At 41.4% G+C, this 18168-nt stretch overlaps 1 protein-coding gene across 3 annotated transcripts in view; it reads right to left on the reverse strand.

The window, feature by feature from the left end:
- Positions 1–690: 690 nt before the first annotated feature.
- Positions 691–18168, reverse strand: part of TGIF2 (TGFB induced factor homeobox 2) — a 42130-nt gene continuing 24652 nt past the window's right edge. For all 3 annotated transcript variants that reach the window (XM_089514050.1, XM_089514048.1, XM_089514049.1), the window contains exon 3: positions 691–4528. In XM_089514050.1, the coding sequence (XP_089370176.1) occupies positions 3941–4528 (588 nt within the window). In that variant the 3' untranslated portion in view covers positions 691–3940. The remainder of the gene's footprint in view (positions 4529–18168) is intronic.

Genomic DNA, 18168 nt, shown 5'->3' on the forward strand with positions numbered 1-18168 from the left:
AATTGCAGTTTTAACTGTTATCTTGCAGGATTATTTGTTTATTCACTGACAAAGCCTCCCCCACAGAGGACTAGGATGGGAGCAATGACATTCTCCACAGCTTTAGCAAACAACTAGCCTGAAGAAATTAAAAGCTTCACTCTAAGCTTGGTTTGCATTTTCATGGCCACCAGTTTAGCACAGAACCAACAAAAGAACCCTTTTTTAAAATGTTGGTGAACAGTTGTTATTGTGTGCCCTCAAGTTGATCTAGAATTGCCCATGTTTTTGTTGTGTGCTTTCAAGTTGATTCTGACTTGTAGTGACCCTATAGTGGGATTTTCTTGTTAAGTTTCTTCAAAGGGGTTTGCCATCCCCTGAGGCTGAGAGAGTGTGACTTGGCCAAGATGGGATTTGAATGCTGGCCTCTAGTCCAATGCTCAAACCACTATGCCATGCTGGCTCTGAGTAGTGCCTCTTTATTTTTTAAAAAGGGTGCAACCTGTAGTTTATTGGACAAAAATGAATTCCTCTTCTGCTGATAAAGCTACTAGGTACTCGTTAATGCATTGCAATGAAGATGTTTCAACTTACTAGGATCACAGAAAATTTCAGGAGGCAGGGATAGGAATCTCACTGCAACTCATTCAGGGGTTTCTCTCAATATGCAAAATAACACACAGTGACTACATTAGGTATGATGTATTTTTAAAAAAAACCTTTATTGATTAAAAAAATTCCAAAAAGTTATTTACAGTAGTTTTTGCTTCATAAACTTCAGGCAAAACAATTTTTTTTTATATTTCCCATCTAAAACAAGAATTCCCCATCATTAGGACAAACATGTTACAGCAGTCTGCCCCCCGCACACACCAGAAAGAGCAGGGTATTGTGGGAACTGGAACTTTCTTTTATTGTGCACAATTTCAGACGGTGGAGGTGCTATCCCTTTGTGTCCCACTGTATTCAGTAGGGGCTTAATGTGAGGAGGAAGTAGTCAAAAACAAAGGCAAACTGAGTCTATATCTAGACATGGGCATTTGCTGCTGCTTAGGAAGGTCCCACCAATTTCAGTGGAAATTCCAGATAACCAGAAACCAGCAGGCTTAAAGTCCTATTCAGGCTTTCTCTAAGCAGGTACAGTAAATAACTGACAAGGAGCACACTAATCTTCTTAACCCATCGCAATTTTCAAAGAGGGCCTCTATTATCAAAGGCTCTCCATCTGATTTGGAGTCTGCTAAAGTCACAACACTATGACAGAGGAAGGCAGGGTTACTATGCTCCACCCTCACATATTTTATTGTATCGACTTAAAAAAAATGACTGAGTAAGGCTGATGCCTTGCCTACACATTCTAGAAATCGGAGGCAGAGAGTTGAAACAAGTTCAAGAAGGAGACTTGATTTCACCTCCCATAAACCAATGATGGGAACAACAACTGGAGACACAGTGTTTAAACACAAGGAAATCAAATTTACCCACATTTTAATAATAAACTAAGGATACTTTCCAAGGCAGCAGGGTAGTATTTCTAAAGAAGAAACAAGCACCATTTGGTGATTTTTCTTAAAAAGGCATTTGATTTAATGTGAAGGGGCAGTTCTCTAGGTACAGCAAACTACATCCAATTAGAAGTATGGGAGTGGCTACTGGGGGGGGGGGAGATAGGGAGGTGAATGGACTATTCATTGGGCAGCAGTTACAGGTTACACCAATCTTTAATCCAAGTCCAAAATTTATGGGAGGTGGGGGAGAAGGCACTCAAAATAGATAGTTGAAGAAGTAGTGGGTCAGGGTTAGGCAGCCTGTGGCCCGCCAGGTATTGTTTAACTCCTAACTCCCATTTGCCTTGGCAAATGGTGAAGCATGATGGGAACAAATATCTGAAGGGTTAGAGGTTCCCATCCCAGTAGTCAGTCCCATCCTTCCAGTTCCAGTTCTCCAACACACACATGCATATATGCACATACGGCTTGCTGTCCTCATGAAGGCTCTTCCACTATCAGGTTTGTACTCCTGATCCAAAAAAGTCTGAAAAGTTGCATTCTGCTGGCCTTTTATCTTTACTATTCATGCAACATAATAATTAGGCTAACACCCTCTAAAATTAGTGTTTTCTCAAAATAGATATATAGGTGTATATAATATATCACTATTTAACTTACATTTACAGTGAAACAGCACTATTACAAAAAAACAGATGGATGTTCATCTTACTCCATGTTTCACAAGTTCCTGGTCTGAGGGTAAAAAGGAGGTGGAAGTGACTCAATGAAAGATGCACATCCTCACTGATCAAGATGCAACCCCTCCCCCCCCCCCCAAAAAAAAACCAGCTTTTCTCCACCTAAATCCAAGGCATATACCCATATTCTAAGACAGGATACTGCTGAGTCTAAACAATTCAATTAAAGCTACAGACACATGGATATCAAGATCTCATGTGCCTGTAGCTCACAGGAGAGGTTGCAGTTCATCACAGAAGTCCCTGCTCTGTTTGACTTTCCTTTCTGGCCATGAGAGGGCACCCTTGCTCCATCAGCAATGGAGTAACTACATTCAGCATGATGAATGCAAGGATGCACATGGACACACACACAAAGTCAAGATGCCTGTTTGTATAGGTAGTTTTGTCAGCGCATCCTTACAGCCACTCCAAGATTTTCAGAGACACAGGGATTTAGCATTCACAATCAACAATATTCTAATAAAAAATAAATGGTTGTTTAAAGCAACTTCACAGTCAAGACTCCTTTGTTTAGTTTCTTATACCCACCACCGCCTCCAAACTGCCCCCTTGCTGATTTTGGTTAGCATTCTACCAGCCCAAGTCCTCTCCCTGGTTTCTGATCAGAATTTCAAGGAAAAATACAAGGAAAGGTAGGCGGAAGAATAGGTAAAGTCACCAAAACCAGGCAAAAATTTACACCAGTACAGAAAATAACAGTAATAAATTGCGCAACAGCACCATAGGTTTTTATGCTTTGTCTTGTTTTTTTACTGGCACAAGTATCTGCAGAATGGTGGTGGTGAACTGCCCCACTCACCTCCTCCAGGGAAAAAAGAATGCCAGAACGATAACATTTCCAGTTAATCTGTTTGATACAGGGGATTTTCAGTAGATGTGAGCCAAGGACCAGCCACTGATTCACACTTGACCAAAAGTATGTTACGAAAGGCTATAGTAAAAAAAAAAAAAAAAAGGGAGGGGGAGAAAAAGGACAACTAAAACTTAACACACACGCGGCGCGCACACACCCAGGCACACAAACCATGAATTCCCCTTCCACAAAAGGATACACATAAGAAAGTTCTAAGAGGGGTGAAATTATGTCCCCTCTATTTCTTGGATTACTCAAAAAGAGAAGAAAAGCCAGTACTTGTCTTTGATCATCCTCTTCCATTATATTTTGGACCCTTTTCCTGTTTCTCTTCCATTTACAGTCAGCAGGCTTTGAAAATTGTAGGAGGGAGGGGCGGAGGAGAAGAAAACTTCAACTCAATTCTGCCACAACAAATATAGTTACAGTAATAAAGACGTCAACCAGCAACAATGTTCTCTCAGAGCACATTAGACCTTTAGGGCCTGTCAAGAGCAGTGCCTTCTCATGTACCGATTCAGGCACCTCAGGGTAAACAACATCCTTTGTGAGGCCAGATCAAAGGATGATGCTTACCCAAAGGACAATGTGGTTTCAATGGGGAGATGCATTTTCTTTTTTTTAAATGGAAGTCCGGTGGCTCATTTCTGAGAGATGAGCAGCACAGAGCCAAATGAAAACTACAAAGGCATCAATTTGTCCTGTTCCCAGTGAAAAAAAAACCGTATTGCAATGTTAACAGTTGGTCAGGAGAGACCCCCATTATCCACAGAGGCCAACAGAAAACAGACCTTGGAAAGCAAGAAAAGAAAGGCGCGTCTCCAAGAGGAAACAAAGGCTCCAAGAGGAAAACAAAGCTACTTGGCTTTTCTGGAAAGAGTTGGAGTGGGACCTTCTCTCTGCAGTGAAGGAGGCAGTTGCCCATTCAGCTTCTGCGAGTCAAGCTCTGCAGCCCTTTGCAGGGCTACTTCCACGAGCAACTGAAAACTGCTGAAGTCCTCTCCAAAGAGCTCAGGAGGTGTGGGAGGTGGAGTGTTAAAAAGTCCACTTGTGGGGCTGGCAGCATCTGCCCTGGCCAGAAGAGCCAGAGTGCTCCCTGTCGCGCTCAGCAGTGGTTGTTTGGGGTGAGATTCCAGCTCAACCTGCTGGAAGGTGGGCCGATGCTCCTTCTCACTTGTGATCCTGCTCAAGTTACCTGCCACAGGTTGCCTGGCATGGCAGATCATTGGGGGGCAGACCGACATGGAGAGCACCTTGGAGGCAGCAGCAGTGGTAGGAGGTGGCACCATCAAGAGTCCAGACCCAGTGGCAGCTCCGCGGGACAGCGCTATGTCACCAGCTTTGGTGCCTCGGCGAGAAATGGTGAATTGGTTTGGGTCCTTGCCATCCTTTAGCAGCATGTCAGGTAGAAGCCTGCGCCTGGCATTAATGAACCAATTACAGATCTGAGGGATTAAAAAAAATTGAAGAGGCTTAGTTAAGACACGTCTGAACAAGCAAGAAGAACCTGTGGCATGCAGCTGCCCAAACGTTGGACACCCTACAAAATCTGCACCCTACAGAAACATACATTTACTTCTCCATATATATTAAGATTTCACGTTGAGTTTATTCATGTTTCCCCTCACCCATGAACACTGAGTGAACATGGACTGACAGTGATGACGTGGTAATTTAGCATAACGTGCATGGGACTAACCATGCTGATTGGTCTTGCTTGGTCTATAGCATCCTAACGAAGGATGAGGGGAATCTTACCATTACTAATTTCCTGAACTTTTGGATTTCCTGACCAAGTGTAAACAGCATTACCATCAACCTTGGCAGAATGATACCAAAAAAAAAAACAGATTTACTAAGTGGTTTCTTACTTTTAATGTAAGTGGTCTTCTGCACTTATCCATTCTCTTCTGTTTCCTCCCACTTTCCTGCCACTAAAAACTTAACACCAAAAAAAAAGGGGGGGGCAACAGTTTCACAAAGTTGCAATGAAAACTTAATTCTCAGGAGTTATCAACAGCAGATTCAATATTAACAAGAGCAGGAAGGTCTCTATAATGTCTCTATGGCCTGTTACAGACTGCCAAAATAAAGCTGCTTCGGGTCTCTTTGGAGGTATGCTATTTAAATGATGCATGGGTCCTAAGAGTCCAAAGGTTGCGCCAAAGCCACACTCCATTCCTAAGCACTGGAGTGCAGCTTTGGCGCAACTTCCGGATTCTTCAGATGCATGCATCATTTAAACAGCATACCTCCAAAGAGACCCGAAGCAGCTTTATTTTGGCAGTCTGTAACAGGCCTATGTGTCCAAAGCTTTCTCAACTCTGCCAGTGGCTACCATTATGGGACCAAAAACAACTACATTATACTGCTTTATCACACTGGGGGCAAACAGGATTTAAACAATAGTTAAACAGGAAATGTGTGATAAACATCAGGCATTTAACTCTCTGTTTAACTCTCGTTTAACTCTTGTTTAAATCCTGTTTTCCCCCAGTGTGATAAAGCAGCTTGAGAAGCTTTGCAAGATAAACACACAAAGAAAATTACTTTAGAAGTGTCCAGAGAGGCTTCAGGCAAGGAACAGGGTGAACAACTCTAGTCCTCTCGATACTGGTGGACTGCACCTCCCATCATCCCACATCTAGAGCTGATGGCAACTGCAGGACAAAAGCATCAGGAGGCCAATAGTCACCCATTCCTGGAACAGGACATGACTGCCTGAAAGAGCAAATGTGTACCTTGTCATGACTGCCCTGTCATGAAGGAGAACTTGTCTTCCTGCTGCCCAAAGGCCCATCTATCAGGCATGTGGGAATGGGCTTTCTCTGGCCTCATTCCCAAACTGTGGAATGCACTCGCTCCAGAGTTAAGATCAGCCCCCACTTGCATGACTTTCAAAAGAGACGATAAGACACTTGTTTTTACCATAGCTTTCTAAACTGTTTGCATATTATGGTTCTAATGATTTTCACAGTACTGATTTCTTTGTTGGTTTTATTCTAAAACTACTGCAAAATATGAATAAAACATTTTGTATGTAGTACCTTTGTCATAAAAGGTTTTTAAGGGAAAAGCTGCCTTTCATTCTCCACTCCATTTTGCATGCCTGCCACTTGTTTTAAGGTGTTTGTTGTTGTCTTTAATGTCTGAATGGCCAAGAAAATACAGTTATTCACTTGTCACCTGAATTTCTATGTCTAAGTGTGACAAGCTGGGATCTGCCCAGCCAGCACAGGGTGAAACAGGGAAGGTTTTTTCCAAGATTCCTAGCATGCCTTTTCTCTTGCCAGATCTGTCCAGGAGTGAATAGAAGGTATGTATGATGTTTCCTTTGTACAGGCAAAGACAATCCAACACAATCTTTTACACGTATACACCCCTTCTAAATTCCATCCAAACTGCAGTCTTAAAATCTGGCAACTTTTTTCCTGTCTACCCAGAAAGGCTTTTTGAAAAATACACTGTCTATCCAAAGTCTGTTTCATTAACTTCTATCTGTAGCAAAGCATTCTCTCCCTAACTCCCTCTGTCATAGCATTCTCATCCAGAAAAACAAGGAGACAACTCGCTCAAGACAAAAAATATTTGCAGAGCAATGCCTTTGATGAGGACCAACTAGAATCTCACAGAGTAGTAAAACAAATTTTCCAGTTTCCCAGAACACGTAATGAGAAAGCTGGGGGTTACGAAACGACAAAACCAAAAGCTACTAAGGGAACAGAGGAAATGGAAAAACCAATAATAATAATAATAATAACAGCCTCCAAAGTATGCAATTTGTAATAGTCTTAATAACGTGGGCTGCAAGACTTCTCACCAAGACTTCATTAGATCAGGTAATGTTGGGTGAAAAACTGATTTGCATGTTGCACCAAGGATGGTTGGAAAAAATTGCTTTGGCTGTTCATACACACACCTCTTGTAAAATCTGCACATGAATGTGTACAGACACCTTTTAAGCCAGAAAAAGTAGCAGAAAAAGTACAAGAGGTGGCAGTGTTCCACCAGCAGTTATGTGAGAACTAGTGGAACAAATGGACAAATAGCACAAGGAACACCTAACCCAGCGAGCTTGTAACAAGTTGTGCAACCAAGCTCCGGTTTGTGCAACTGGTTTCTGCAAACACAATCAAAGTAATGTATTAGATACTTGCACAAGGATGAAAATGAAGTTTCCAGGAAATGTAGCTACGTGCGACGAGGAGTAGGCCACACAGACTTTAAAAACTTTAGTTTAGACTAGTAGTATGATCCAGCTAAATAAAACTCCATTGAAATATACAACTAAAATCAGCACCAATACTTTCAACAAGACTTTGGCAGTATTCCTGGGTGGTTTTTGTTTGTTTTTTGGGGGGTGTAAGCCACAATGAGTCCCAGCCTAGGAGAAAAGATATAAATAAGGGATGTATGGAAGGAAGGAATCCTACAGCAATATACCTAGGAGCAGGACACACTGAAATCAACAGTACATATTTCTAAATTTGAACAGACATATACAGGATTGGACTGTTAAACACAACTAATAATTCAGCTGGATCGATGCCACAATCTTTCCTTCCTACAATGTTTTTACAAATATATATTTTCTCTGATTTCATACTGTAACATCATCCCCAACTCCTCCTGCAACAGCAGCACTCAAAATTACTTTTCAAATAAGCTAAATGTTCCCCCCAAGATGTACAAACTAACTAGCTGTTCTAAATTACATGATTTTGCAGCATATTTCCAGCCTTTTGGTTAGGAGGTCTACATTTCCTTCAGACTATATGGTTAAGTATGTAGGAAGAACTCTGTAACAAAGAGATTTCTGTTTGTTTGGCTGTTAAAGAGATACAAAGTAATTCAAAAAGTTCATTTACCAGTTCATTCACTAGTTCCTGGGTATCCAGGACACATAATCTATTACACTGCAGATGTATGATCCTTAGCCTCAATTATTTCTCCCTTATGCTTGGAGAAGGGATTTAAAAAGTATTCTATAAATGTGTTTACTGAATAATCAACATTAGTAACAAATTCAGATTTTTAAATCATTTTAATTTTAATTTACTCACTACTACATAAAAAAATCAAATCATCTCATCTTTAAAAGAAAATACGGTGCACCCTTGCTATCCACGGAGGAATACCCCCCCCCCCGCAGACAGTAAAAAACATGGGGCCTTAAGTCCCAGTCTTCTGAATGGGCGCGCTCCAGCTTGCATTGCTGCATGCACCCATTCAGAAAGCCAGAGCTTGCCATCCGCAGAAGTTCAAACCACAGATGGCACGCTTGGCGTGGATGCACTACAGTATGCAAAGTGCTCTTGTAACACCCTTGATACTAACAAAAAGAAGCTGGTAGCATGAGTTTTCATAGACTTGAGTCTGTTTTCTCAGATAAATACAGATGTAAACATGCATCTGAGGAAGTAGGCTCAAGTCCACGAAAGCACATGCTACCAGCTTCTTCTTTTTTTATATAGTTAATCTTAACTCTTATTTAAAAGAAGGAACCATCTCCTGGTGAAAAGCAAGGGTATAATATGTGAAACACTAACCCCCTCTACTTTCTCATCCATACAGTCTTAAGAGTTATGTCTGATGGAATTTTATAAGTTCTTTGACATTGTTTTGCTTTGCCTCATCCTTTAGATCTTTGCTATATGCTGATAAATTTTACCCCTTACTTAACTACGGGTCATAGAAAAATCCCTAAGTTTGGCCCCAAAACCTGCCCTTGACTTATACATGAGGTCGACTTATAGTCAAGTATATACATTATGCATAACCAACAGAATTGCAATGAATCCTGGCCTGGCCTCCCAGGCCCCATATACTAGGCAGCAGCTGCTGTGATTCCACTCACATCTGCGGGTGATCTCTGGTGCCACAGGCAGAAACAAGGCCCCCGTCCCCTACTCCCCCTTCTGCTGGAGATCACTCAGACAAGGGAAGGCTCAGAATGTTAAGTCAGCTGCTTCCAGAGTCAAGAGAACAGACCCCCCCTCAATTGCTGCTGCTTACTGAGTGGAGATTGAGGGGCTTCCTTCTGTAACCCCTAAAAGTAGAAGTTACACAGGGACCGTGAATACTTAATGTAACTTGTAACTGCCACAGAGGATTCCAGTTACCAATATTTGCTTATGCTAATCCTGAACCAGTCAGGTCCAAGCATACAGACCTGTCAGGGTATAGCAGAGTATGTTAGAGCCTGAACAGACAGGCCAAAATAAAGCTGCTTCGGGTCACTTTGGAGGTATGCTGTTTAAATGACACACACATCTTTAGAGGCCAGAAGCCGTGCCAAAGCTGCGCTCCAGTCCTTAGGACTGGAGCATGGCTTTGGCGCGTCTTCCGGCCTCTTAGGATGCATGCATCATTTAAACAGCATACCTTCAAAGTGATTCGAAGTACAAAAAACAAATCTTTAGAGCTCGATGCTGGGGGAAGCTAGGAGAAGCTATCCCAATCCTTATCATCCTCAGTCTGCTAGCAATCATCATACCTGCTCCTCTTATCGCTAAAGATGCTTCAAAGCTGAAACAAGCCCTCTTGGAATATAGGATGTTTCCCAAGGCAAGAGAGTTGTCTCCATCATCTTATGAACTGTGTTATTACCTTACAATAGTGTCGCACAAATGACCCTAAACAGCACCATTCCAAATAACAGTTTAGAGTTTAAATGAGGATGATAAGGAGCACAAAATTATAAGGCTGGACAGGACAATTGTGTACAATTGCATTTCTTGAAAGAGATGGCCAGCTAACAAAGGGGTTGTTCCCACTTAAGATTTGAAACGATTTAAAAAACAACGTTTTTAATAAAATCGATTCAAAATAACACTGTTCTTATCCCGCTATCCGAATCGCTTTGTTCATCGTTCCCATCTGGTTATTTAAATCGAAGTTTTTACCTGCAAGCGTTCCTACTTGGCATGAAATCGGTGTTTAAATAAAGCGATTCTTCTCCTCCATACCTTATTTGGAGCTGTCAATCAATAGTACATCAGAATGACGTAACGTTAATCCAGAATATTTGGAAGCGATTTATCTTTTGGCATCGTTTCCATTTCATTGACTGTTTGTGAATTTAGCAAATTTAGGAAAGCGAATTTAGGAAACCCAAGCTCTTTCCAGAGGAACTATGGGATAGGTTTTGCATGACAGCATCCCCTCTTCATGTCTCCCAAAAGACAGCCAGGGAGAATCCCTTCAGAGAGCACAGAGATCAATGGGGGAGGCTTCTGGCAAAGCGAATTTAAGAAACCCAAGCTCTTTCCAGAGGAACTATGGGATAGGTTTTGCATGACAGCGTCCCCTCTTCATGTCTCCCAAAAGACAGCCAGGGAGAATCCCTTCAGAGAGCACAGAGATCAATGGGGGAGGCTTCTGGCAAAGCGAATTTAAGAAACCCAAGCTCTTTCCAGAGGAACTATGGGATAGGTTTTGCATGACAGCATCCCCTCTTCATGTCTCCCAAAAGACAGCCAGGGAGAATCCCTTCAGAGAGCACAGAGATCAATGAAGGAGGCTGCTGGAAAAGCAGGGAGGGAGCACTCTTCCCAAAGATTCTCTTTCCAGGGTTGGAGGAGAAGGCAGATTCCGTTTGAGAAAGGGAGGGAGAAAGGCTCTATCCCCCCCGCCCCCATTGATCAGAGCCCTTCCTTGCCTGGGCGAGATCAGATGCCTCCTCGCGAGGAGCCTTCCCTTCCCTGTCTGGGCGAGATCAGAGGCAGGGAATGCCTCTTGGAGAGGAGCCTTCCCTTCCTGCCTCTCCTCCGTTAGAAATGGGCTCTCCCCACACAGAGGGGAGGTTGCAATCCACCGGCAGATGCAGGCGCTTGAACAGCCGGGACTTCAGGCGCTTAAAGCGCTGAAGAGATTAAGCGCCTGTAAACCATTAAAATAAAAAATAAAAATAATCCTTATCTCTTATTGAAAGACCACAGCGGACAAAGGGGTGAGGGAAGCAAAAATGGCGACAGCCATGACAGATGGGGACAGAAAGGGCAACTCCCCCAAGGCCAGCCCCATCGCAGCCCACTCCTCCCATCCATCTAACACGATTCAAAGGCTGTCGTTCCTATTTAAATACTCCGGTTCCTAACTCGAATCAATGGAAAAACGTAGGTTGGACCCTAGTGTTTTTTTAACACGCGTTAAATGAGGAAAGCTCGATTTAAATTTCTATCCCGCTCTACGATTCAATTTGTAATGGGGACGATTGCGGGTTGCTCTAGAACCGTTCTAGGTTTAAATCGGATCCTAATAGGAACGCCACTCCTTGGATTCGATTCAGAACGCGGGGTTTCACCTAGTGGGAACAACCCCAAAGATACGGGTCCACTGCCAAACAAGTCCACAGGAATTGTAGTGCAACACTAAAAGGATCTAATTACAAGATGCATGGAAACACAGCTGCCATTTGTACAGTTTGTTTTATTACTTATCAGAGGGTTTCTAGCAACATACTGAAATGAATGCACACTTCAAATAAAATCATTATGGAAATACATATCACATTGATTGATATCTCTTTCAAATATCTCCTGAGGATATGTTACCACAAATTCAGTAAGTTCCTCACCCCCAAACTATGTTTTTACAACCACAATGCAAATCACCTTTCACAAGTGTATAATTCTTCTTAAAATATATTTAAGGGTTATTATATTATTATTATATTCATTTATATCCTGCATTTTTAATGGATGGGTTTCCATTTTTAAAAAAACATAAATTGAGATAAGCTGCTAACGTGTAGATTTAAGAAGGTTGTTTCTAGGTTTCCCACATGTATAGATGTACAAAGAGACAGATACAAGAAATGGAAAAAGCGGGGAAATCACCAAAGAATTCAAACAAATAGCCACCTCACCTAGGGAGAAAATCACAAAAGCTAAAACGCAATAAGAGCTGTTCAACAGTGGAACCCACTGCCTGGTGGAATTTCCTTCTTTGGAGGTTTTTAAAAAGGGCTGAATGGCCATCTGTTGGGGAGTGCTTTCATTATGTCTTCCTGCATGGCAGGAGATTGGACTGGGTGGCCCTTGGAATCCAACTGTATGATTCTATGTTGTGCATCCCTTATCTGGAAATCCAAAATTGTCCACATGGGTAGCAAAATTGTCCCCACAAACTTTGTTTCATGTGCCAAATAATTTAAAATGTTGTGTATAAAATTACCTTCAGGCTGTAGGTATAAGATGTCTATGAAACATATGAATTTCATGTTTAGACTTGGGTCCCATCTCCAAGATACCTCAGTGTGTGTGTGTGCGTGTGCACGCACACACACGCGCACACGCATGCAAATATTTCAAAATCCAAAACATTTCTAGACCTAAGCATTTCGGATAAGGGATATCCAACTAGTATCTGCTAAATGTCCCATATCCTATCAACTAGATTAACACTGAAAAGTTCTATCTTTTGTTCGAGAGAATGCCCAGGAGCAAGGCAAGAACCTACTCTCCTTCCATATCTGAAGCATGTAGATTCTCCATGATGCCAAGCTACCTTGAGAATCATGAATGAATGGCAGGTGCACTCCCTTACATTTTTCTGAGCCTTGGAGACACTTGGAAAGCTGTTGTATAGCTCAAGTTCTGTACAACATTAGAAGACCCTGCCCTCCTCTCCTCTGAAGAGAGTAGTTCGACAACAGGATCATGGCAATGACAAATTATGGGGGTTAGCAAAGCCTATCGAAATCTGCTGACCCTTGCTGATGGATTATCTTATCTTCTAACCCAGTAACCAAATGCAATCCCCATCTCTGCATCTTTTAAAACAAGTAAGGTAGAGGTTTCATAGAATCATGTGAAGAGACCACAAGGGTCATCAAGCCCAACGCCCTTCCATGCAGGAAATCCTGATGTTTGCACACATCAAGACATGATATATACACATCATATGCTAGCTCAGGGACTGCGTTCAATTTGGGAAGAATCCCAGAAGTTCATTTCAGCCATGGGGGTAGCAAACAGCATTGAAGAGAACCAAGGACAAAATAGGCAGAGCCTAGGTGTGTTATGAATTTTGTCATTTCCCAACCAAGAACATACCTCAGTTCCATGCAATTGTTTTCCTGCCTGCAAAACACAGGGTGTTTAAATTTTAATTGACTGGAGGCAATAAGCAGAGGTACCTTCAGGATGGATGGGAAAAACTCTGGGGCTGGAACTATCCAATCTCTGCTTGGCACTATATATGGCTAGGATATGGAAAATATGGCCCTCGGATGCTGACAGACTCGAACTCCCAAGCATTCCTCCCCATTGGTTATACAAGCTGTGCCTGCTAAGACCTATAATCCAACAATGTATCAAGGCCTATATGATTCCCATCTTGATATATATGGGTATACTATTTTACAGTATGGTATGAGCACAGTAATTATCCCACAGGGTATATAAAGTCTGCCCTCCATTTTCATGGAAGATCCATTCCAGACTCCATCGCAAAAATAGAGGCTCACCTATAGTCAAGTCTTATAGGCTTGAATAAGGCATGTGCCCGCGGGCGTGCACAAGATGTATGCTGCAGGAGCACACCCCACTGAAAATAATGGACGTGGTCCCTCTATGAATATTCAAGACTGTGGACCTCAAGTCTGCAAGAAAGGAGGAGTGACTGTACAGAGATTATGTACAGTACAGTTAGCAGTACATATATACAATACACAAACAAGACTAGCTATAGGCTAGTGATTCATAAACTCTGGTGCTCCAGTTGTTTTGGACTTCAGCTCCCACAAGACACAGCCATCTTGGCCAATAATCTAGGATTCTGGGAGCTGAAATCCAAGACAGGGCTTGGGAATCACTGCTATAGGCAGAGGCTTATTATTAATTTTATTTATTTCTATGTATTCATGCAAATATATCTACCTTGCCCTTCTACCCCATGCTTAGGATGGCTTACAACAACTTAAAAACCATTTAAAAAACCAAAAAAGCATTAAAAACTTAAAGGCAAACAGTACTCACATTCTTCCACCACAATCAGAACTTGTATAACTAGCAGAATATGCAAGCCAGGTGCCATGCTATCCTTGTTAACATTCATCAGCACTGGACATATAAGATTTCAGTGATATTAATATACAAGCTTGTTTGTTTACTTACCAATATAATGTTTTAAAGAATGAAAAACTTTCTGAGCAGGATATGTAACCTAATTGCCTAGTTTTTATTTGACAAAAGTGTGCTTCTTGATGCTGATATCACTAGCCATGTTTACTTACAAATGTATGATACTCTAGTTCAATCACCATAAAGCGAAATGTCCTACTATGGAGAATGACAACTCACATCATCCCCACCCCACTATGAGCAACTGAGAATACTGGTCTGGGAAAGATTAACAGGGATAACTGAATTAACTACGTTCAGCAAGCCACCTTCAAAATTCCAGCATCTTTTAGAGCCTCAAAAGACCAGTAAGTTTTGTTGGTGAAGTGGTGGCAAAAGCTGGTATAAACTGCATGATATTCAGTCCCATCTTCATTAGTAGCATTCATCTTGACAAAGCAAGACAAGAGAACCAGAGCCAGAAAGAGACACACATGAATCCAAATTACAGGAAGAATAATATAATTGGGTGTTTTGTTTTGTTTTTAAAGTCCAAACTTTTGCGTCTGGGAAGCTAAAGTGCAAACATATCACTATCCCCAACATGTGAGTTGCAGAGCTACCTTACATACTCAATTATTATGTCAAGTGCAAGTTTGGGGTCAAAATTATGGATTTTGATATGAACTGCGGATAAGTTGAGGGTAAAACCTAGGGACATGTAATAAAAGATCTAATGGATGAAGCAAAGAAAAACAATGCCAAAGAACTTACAAAATTCCAGCTGGCATAACTGTTTTTGCTCACACTAAAGGCTGGATGGATGAGAGAGTAGGGGGAGGTCAGTGCTTCCAGGACACTCTTGCCTTTCACCAGAGAATGGTTCCTTTTTAAAGTCCTCTGTGGATAAGTTGACTCAGGTTTTTTGGGTCAATTTTTTAACTAAAATGGATAGACTTATACATGAGTATATACAGCATGTTGCTTCTGAACAAAGAAACTTAATTTAGCTATTATAATTGATAGCCACTACCATATCTTGTGGCACAGAATTCCAAAAGTTAACTGCGTATTAGGTAAAACTGGGAGGAAAGGCATAACCAAAGTGTACTATTCATATTTAAATTCTTAAAGATTATTATTTTTATTCCCCAGCCCATCACTGAAAGTTTTTTGAAGCACCTCACAAACAAAGATCCTTACAACAATGAGTACTAAACTCATTAAGGGCTTTTGATTTAAACAAGGAATCCCGTGTATGTACCTCTAACACTAAACTCTGGTATTTCCCAATGCTCATATCATCAATATTTATTACTGATGTCTCTCAAAGTGTCCCTCCTTTTTAGATCCAAAAGTTAAGTGCCTGCTTCACTAACACCTACTGAAAAAGCGTCAAGACAATCTCCTAAAGTCAGCTCTTCATGAAATATGGATGCTGATAATTCCTTCCCCTGAAAGGCTCTATGCAACTCTTAAGGTTTGCCTACCCTTACTTAACAAGAGCTGCACAGTGTTTTTCCCCCCTGGAAGCAATCCTATGTCTGACCGTTATGCATGAGACAGGAATTCAGCAAATGCAGGTGTCTATGATGCTCAATACAAATTGTTGGTTATCACCTATAAAGCCCTGTATGGCTTGGGTCCAAGTTACTTCAGGGAACGCCTCTCCCCATATAGTCCACCCCGCACTCTCAGAACATCAGGGAAAAATTTATTAGTACACCCTAAGGTGATACTAGCAGCAACTCACCAGAGAGCATTTTCATCGGCTGCACCAATGTACTGGAATAAACTTCCAGAAGAGCTTCGTATGACCTCTACATTGGATGCCTTCAAAAAGGCTTTAAAGACCCACCTCTACCGATTAGCATTTCCTTCGGACTCCTTATAGAGACTGCCCCCCCCCCCGATTCAAATGACTAATTGCAATTGATAGATTCCATGTTTGTTTTACTTGATGTTCGGTTTTTATTGATTTTTACTGATGGATATGTTGTGATGGTTGCTTTTTATGATGTGAAATTTTTAAATGATTTTGTGAACCGCTTTGATCGTCTCAGAAGAGCGGTATATAAATAAAACATATTATTATTATTATTATTATTATTATTACTACTGCTATAAAGAAAGTATCAGTCTGAATTTCTGTTTACTGCACAAGTGTTTCACATGAACAGATAACAAACATTTAAGTTCAAATTTTGCAAAATGAACAAATAAGATCTATTCTACCAGACAGAAGACTGCATCCAGTTATTGGCCTAATGAGATTGTAGACCCACTTAAATCAGTAAGCCTTTACTATGAATAATTTATGTCCCACTAATTTCAATGGGTCTACTCGGGAACATTGGTTGTTCTTTAGAGTTTGTCTTCAGCCTTGATTTGTAAGTTAAGATTGGGACTGTTTGGGGATAAACTGTAAGACTGTGTATTATTAGTCTTGCAAGATAATGTTTGTTGTATGTGTGCTGTGTGCCTTCAAGTCGTTTCTGACTTATGGAGGCCCTAAGGCAAACCTATTATAGGATTTTCTTGGCAAGATTTGTTCACAGGAGGTTTGCCATTGTCTTCCCCAAAGGCTCAGAATATGTGACTTGCCCAAGGACACCCAGAGGTTTTATGGCCAAGCAGCCAGTGACATATTCCAACATTCAAACCACTATGCCATGCTAGGTCTCACCCAAACTTTATTTTTAAGAATTTCTCCAACAGCCTTAGACAATTAATCAAAAGAATGAAAGTTAGCCCATCAAGAATGGGGTGAGCCCTTGAGAGTATGTATTTTCCCTGGGAAATGATTAACCATCCATTATGAAGCCAAGCCCTCCCTCCAGTCCATCTGCCTTGGTCCAGGCCTTGGAAGTAGTGAGGAACTGCTGGACCTCTTACCCTTTCCCTCCACCACTCCCTTCTCCTTCTGTGTCATGTCTTTTTAGATTGTAAGCCCGAGGGCAGGGAACCGTCTAACTAAAAAGATTGCATGTACAGCGCTGTGTAAATTTTCAGCGCTTCATAAATAAAGGTTAATAATAATAATTAATTAATAATATTTTTCACTAGAACCTCAAGAGTCAGGTGCAAAAACACAAAATGTTGGAGGCAATATTTCTACTCAGAGTGGTCCAAACCTTCACCTAGAGATATCTTCTCAATAAAAGATAAGAATACACTCCCGTGGTTACCCCATCCTCCTTCATTTCAACTGCCCAATTAGAGAAGGAACTTCACAACCATCCAGATGTTTAACAGCCATTCATTCCAGCCAGCATTTTCAATGCCAGGAGCTGCAATATGACAAGATCTGGAGAGCCGCACAATTTCCACCCCATTTCTCCATTCCTGCTGGTAAACTGATCATGCTTGAACAAGGAATAGTCCAGTGACCAACAAGGGGCATACCACTCCTGACAAACAGATGATGGGAAAATGTACCAGTAGCACCAATCCCCAGTGAAGGTACTATGCTAAGACAGTGTTCACCACTCAAAATCTAATTTTGGGCTGGTGGGTAGTGCCCAAGTGACAAACTCAGGCCATTGTTGAAACAGAAAACACCATGGCTAAGGTAATCTGCTGCAGCCCAACTCTACTACAGTCACAATGCTAAAAGACAAACGGTGAAGGAGTCTTTCAGGCTGGAATGCAAATATCCTTTCACAAGTGGGAAAGAGTTAATTCTTAGTACTGACATTAAATAGACTGCCTTCTCAAGGTTATAAATCACTACAAGTTATTATACCAACTGGTATACAAATTCTTCTGCAGTACATAAAACAACTACCCTACAGCACCAGTTAATGTTGGCCTGAATTTTCACAGCTAATGTTAGCTTTAGCTCCATTTACACCCAAAAGGCCTGCTGCAGACAAAAACTGTGGTATTATGTTGCTTTTTAGAAATCCAAGAAATGACCTTGATTATCTAAGATGGTCTCCAGCAGGCCACCTCCTTCCCTGCCTACAAGCAGGAGCTGTAACTTGTTATCAGAGTATTTGTGCTCATAACAAGCCAAG

The sequence above is a fragment of the Sceloporus occidentalis genome, unplaced genomic scaffold (genome assembly GCF_023333645.1).
Source record: "Sceloporus occidentalis isolate IW3139 unplaced genomic scaffold, rSceOcc1.0.p SCAF_3, whole genome shotgun sequence".
Classification (NCBI taxonomy): Eukaryota; Metazoa; Chordata; class Lepidosauria; order Squamata; family Phrynosomatidae; genus Sceloporus; species Sceloporus occidentalis.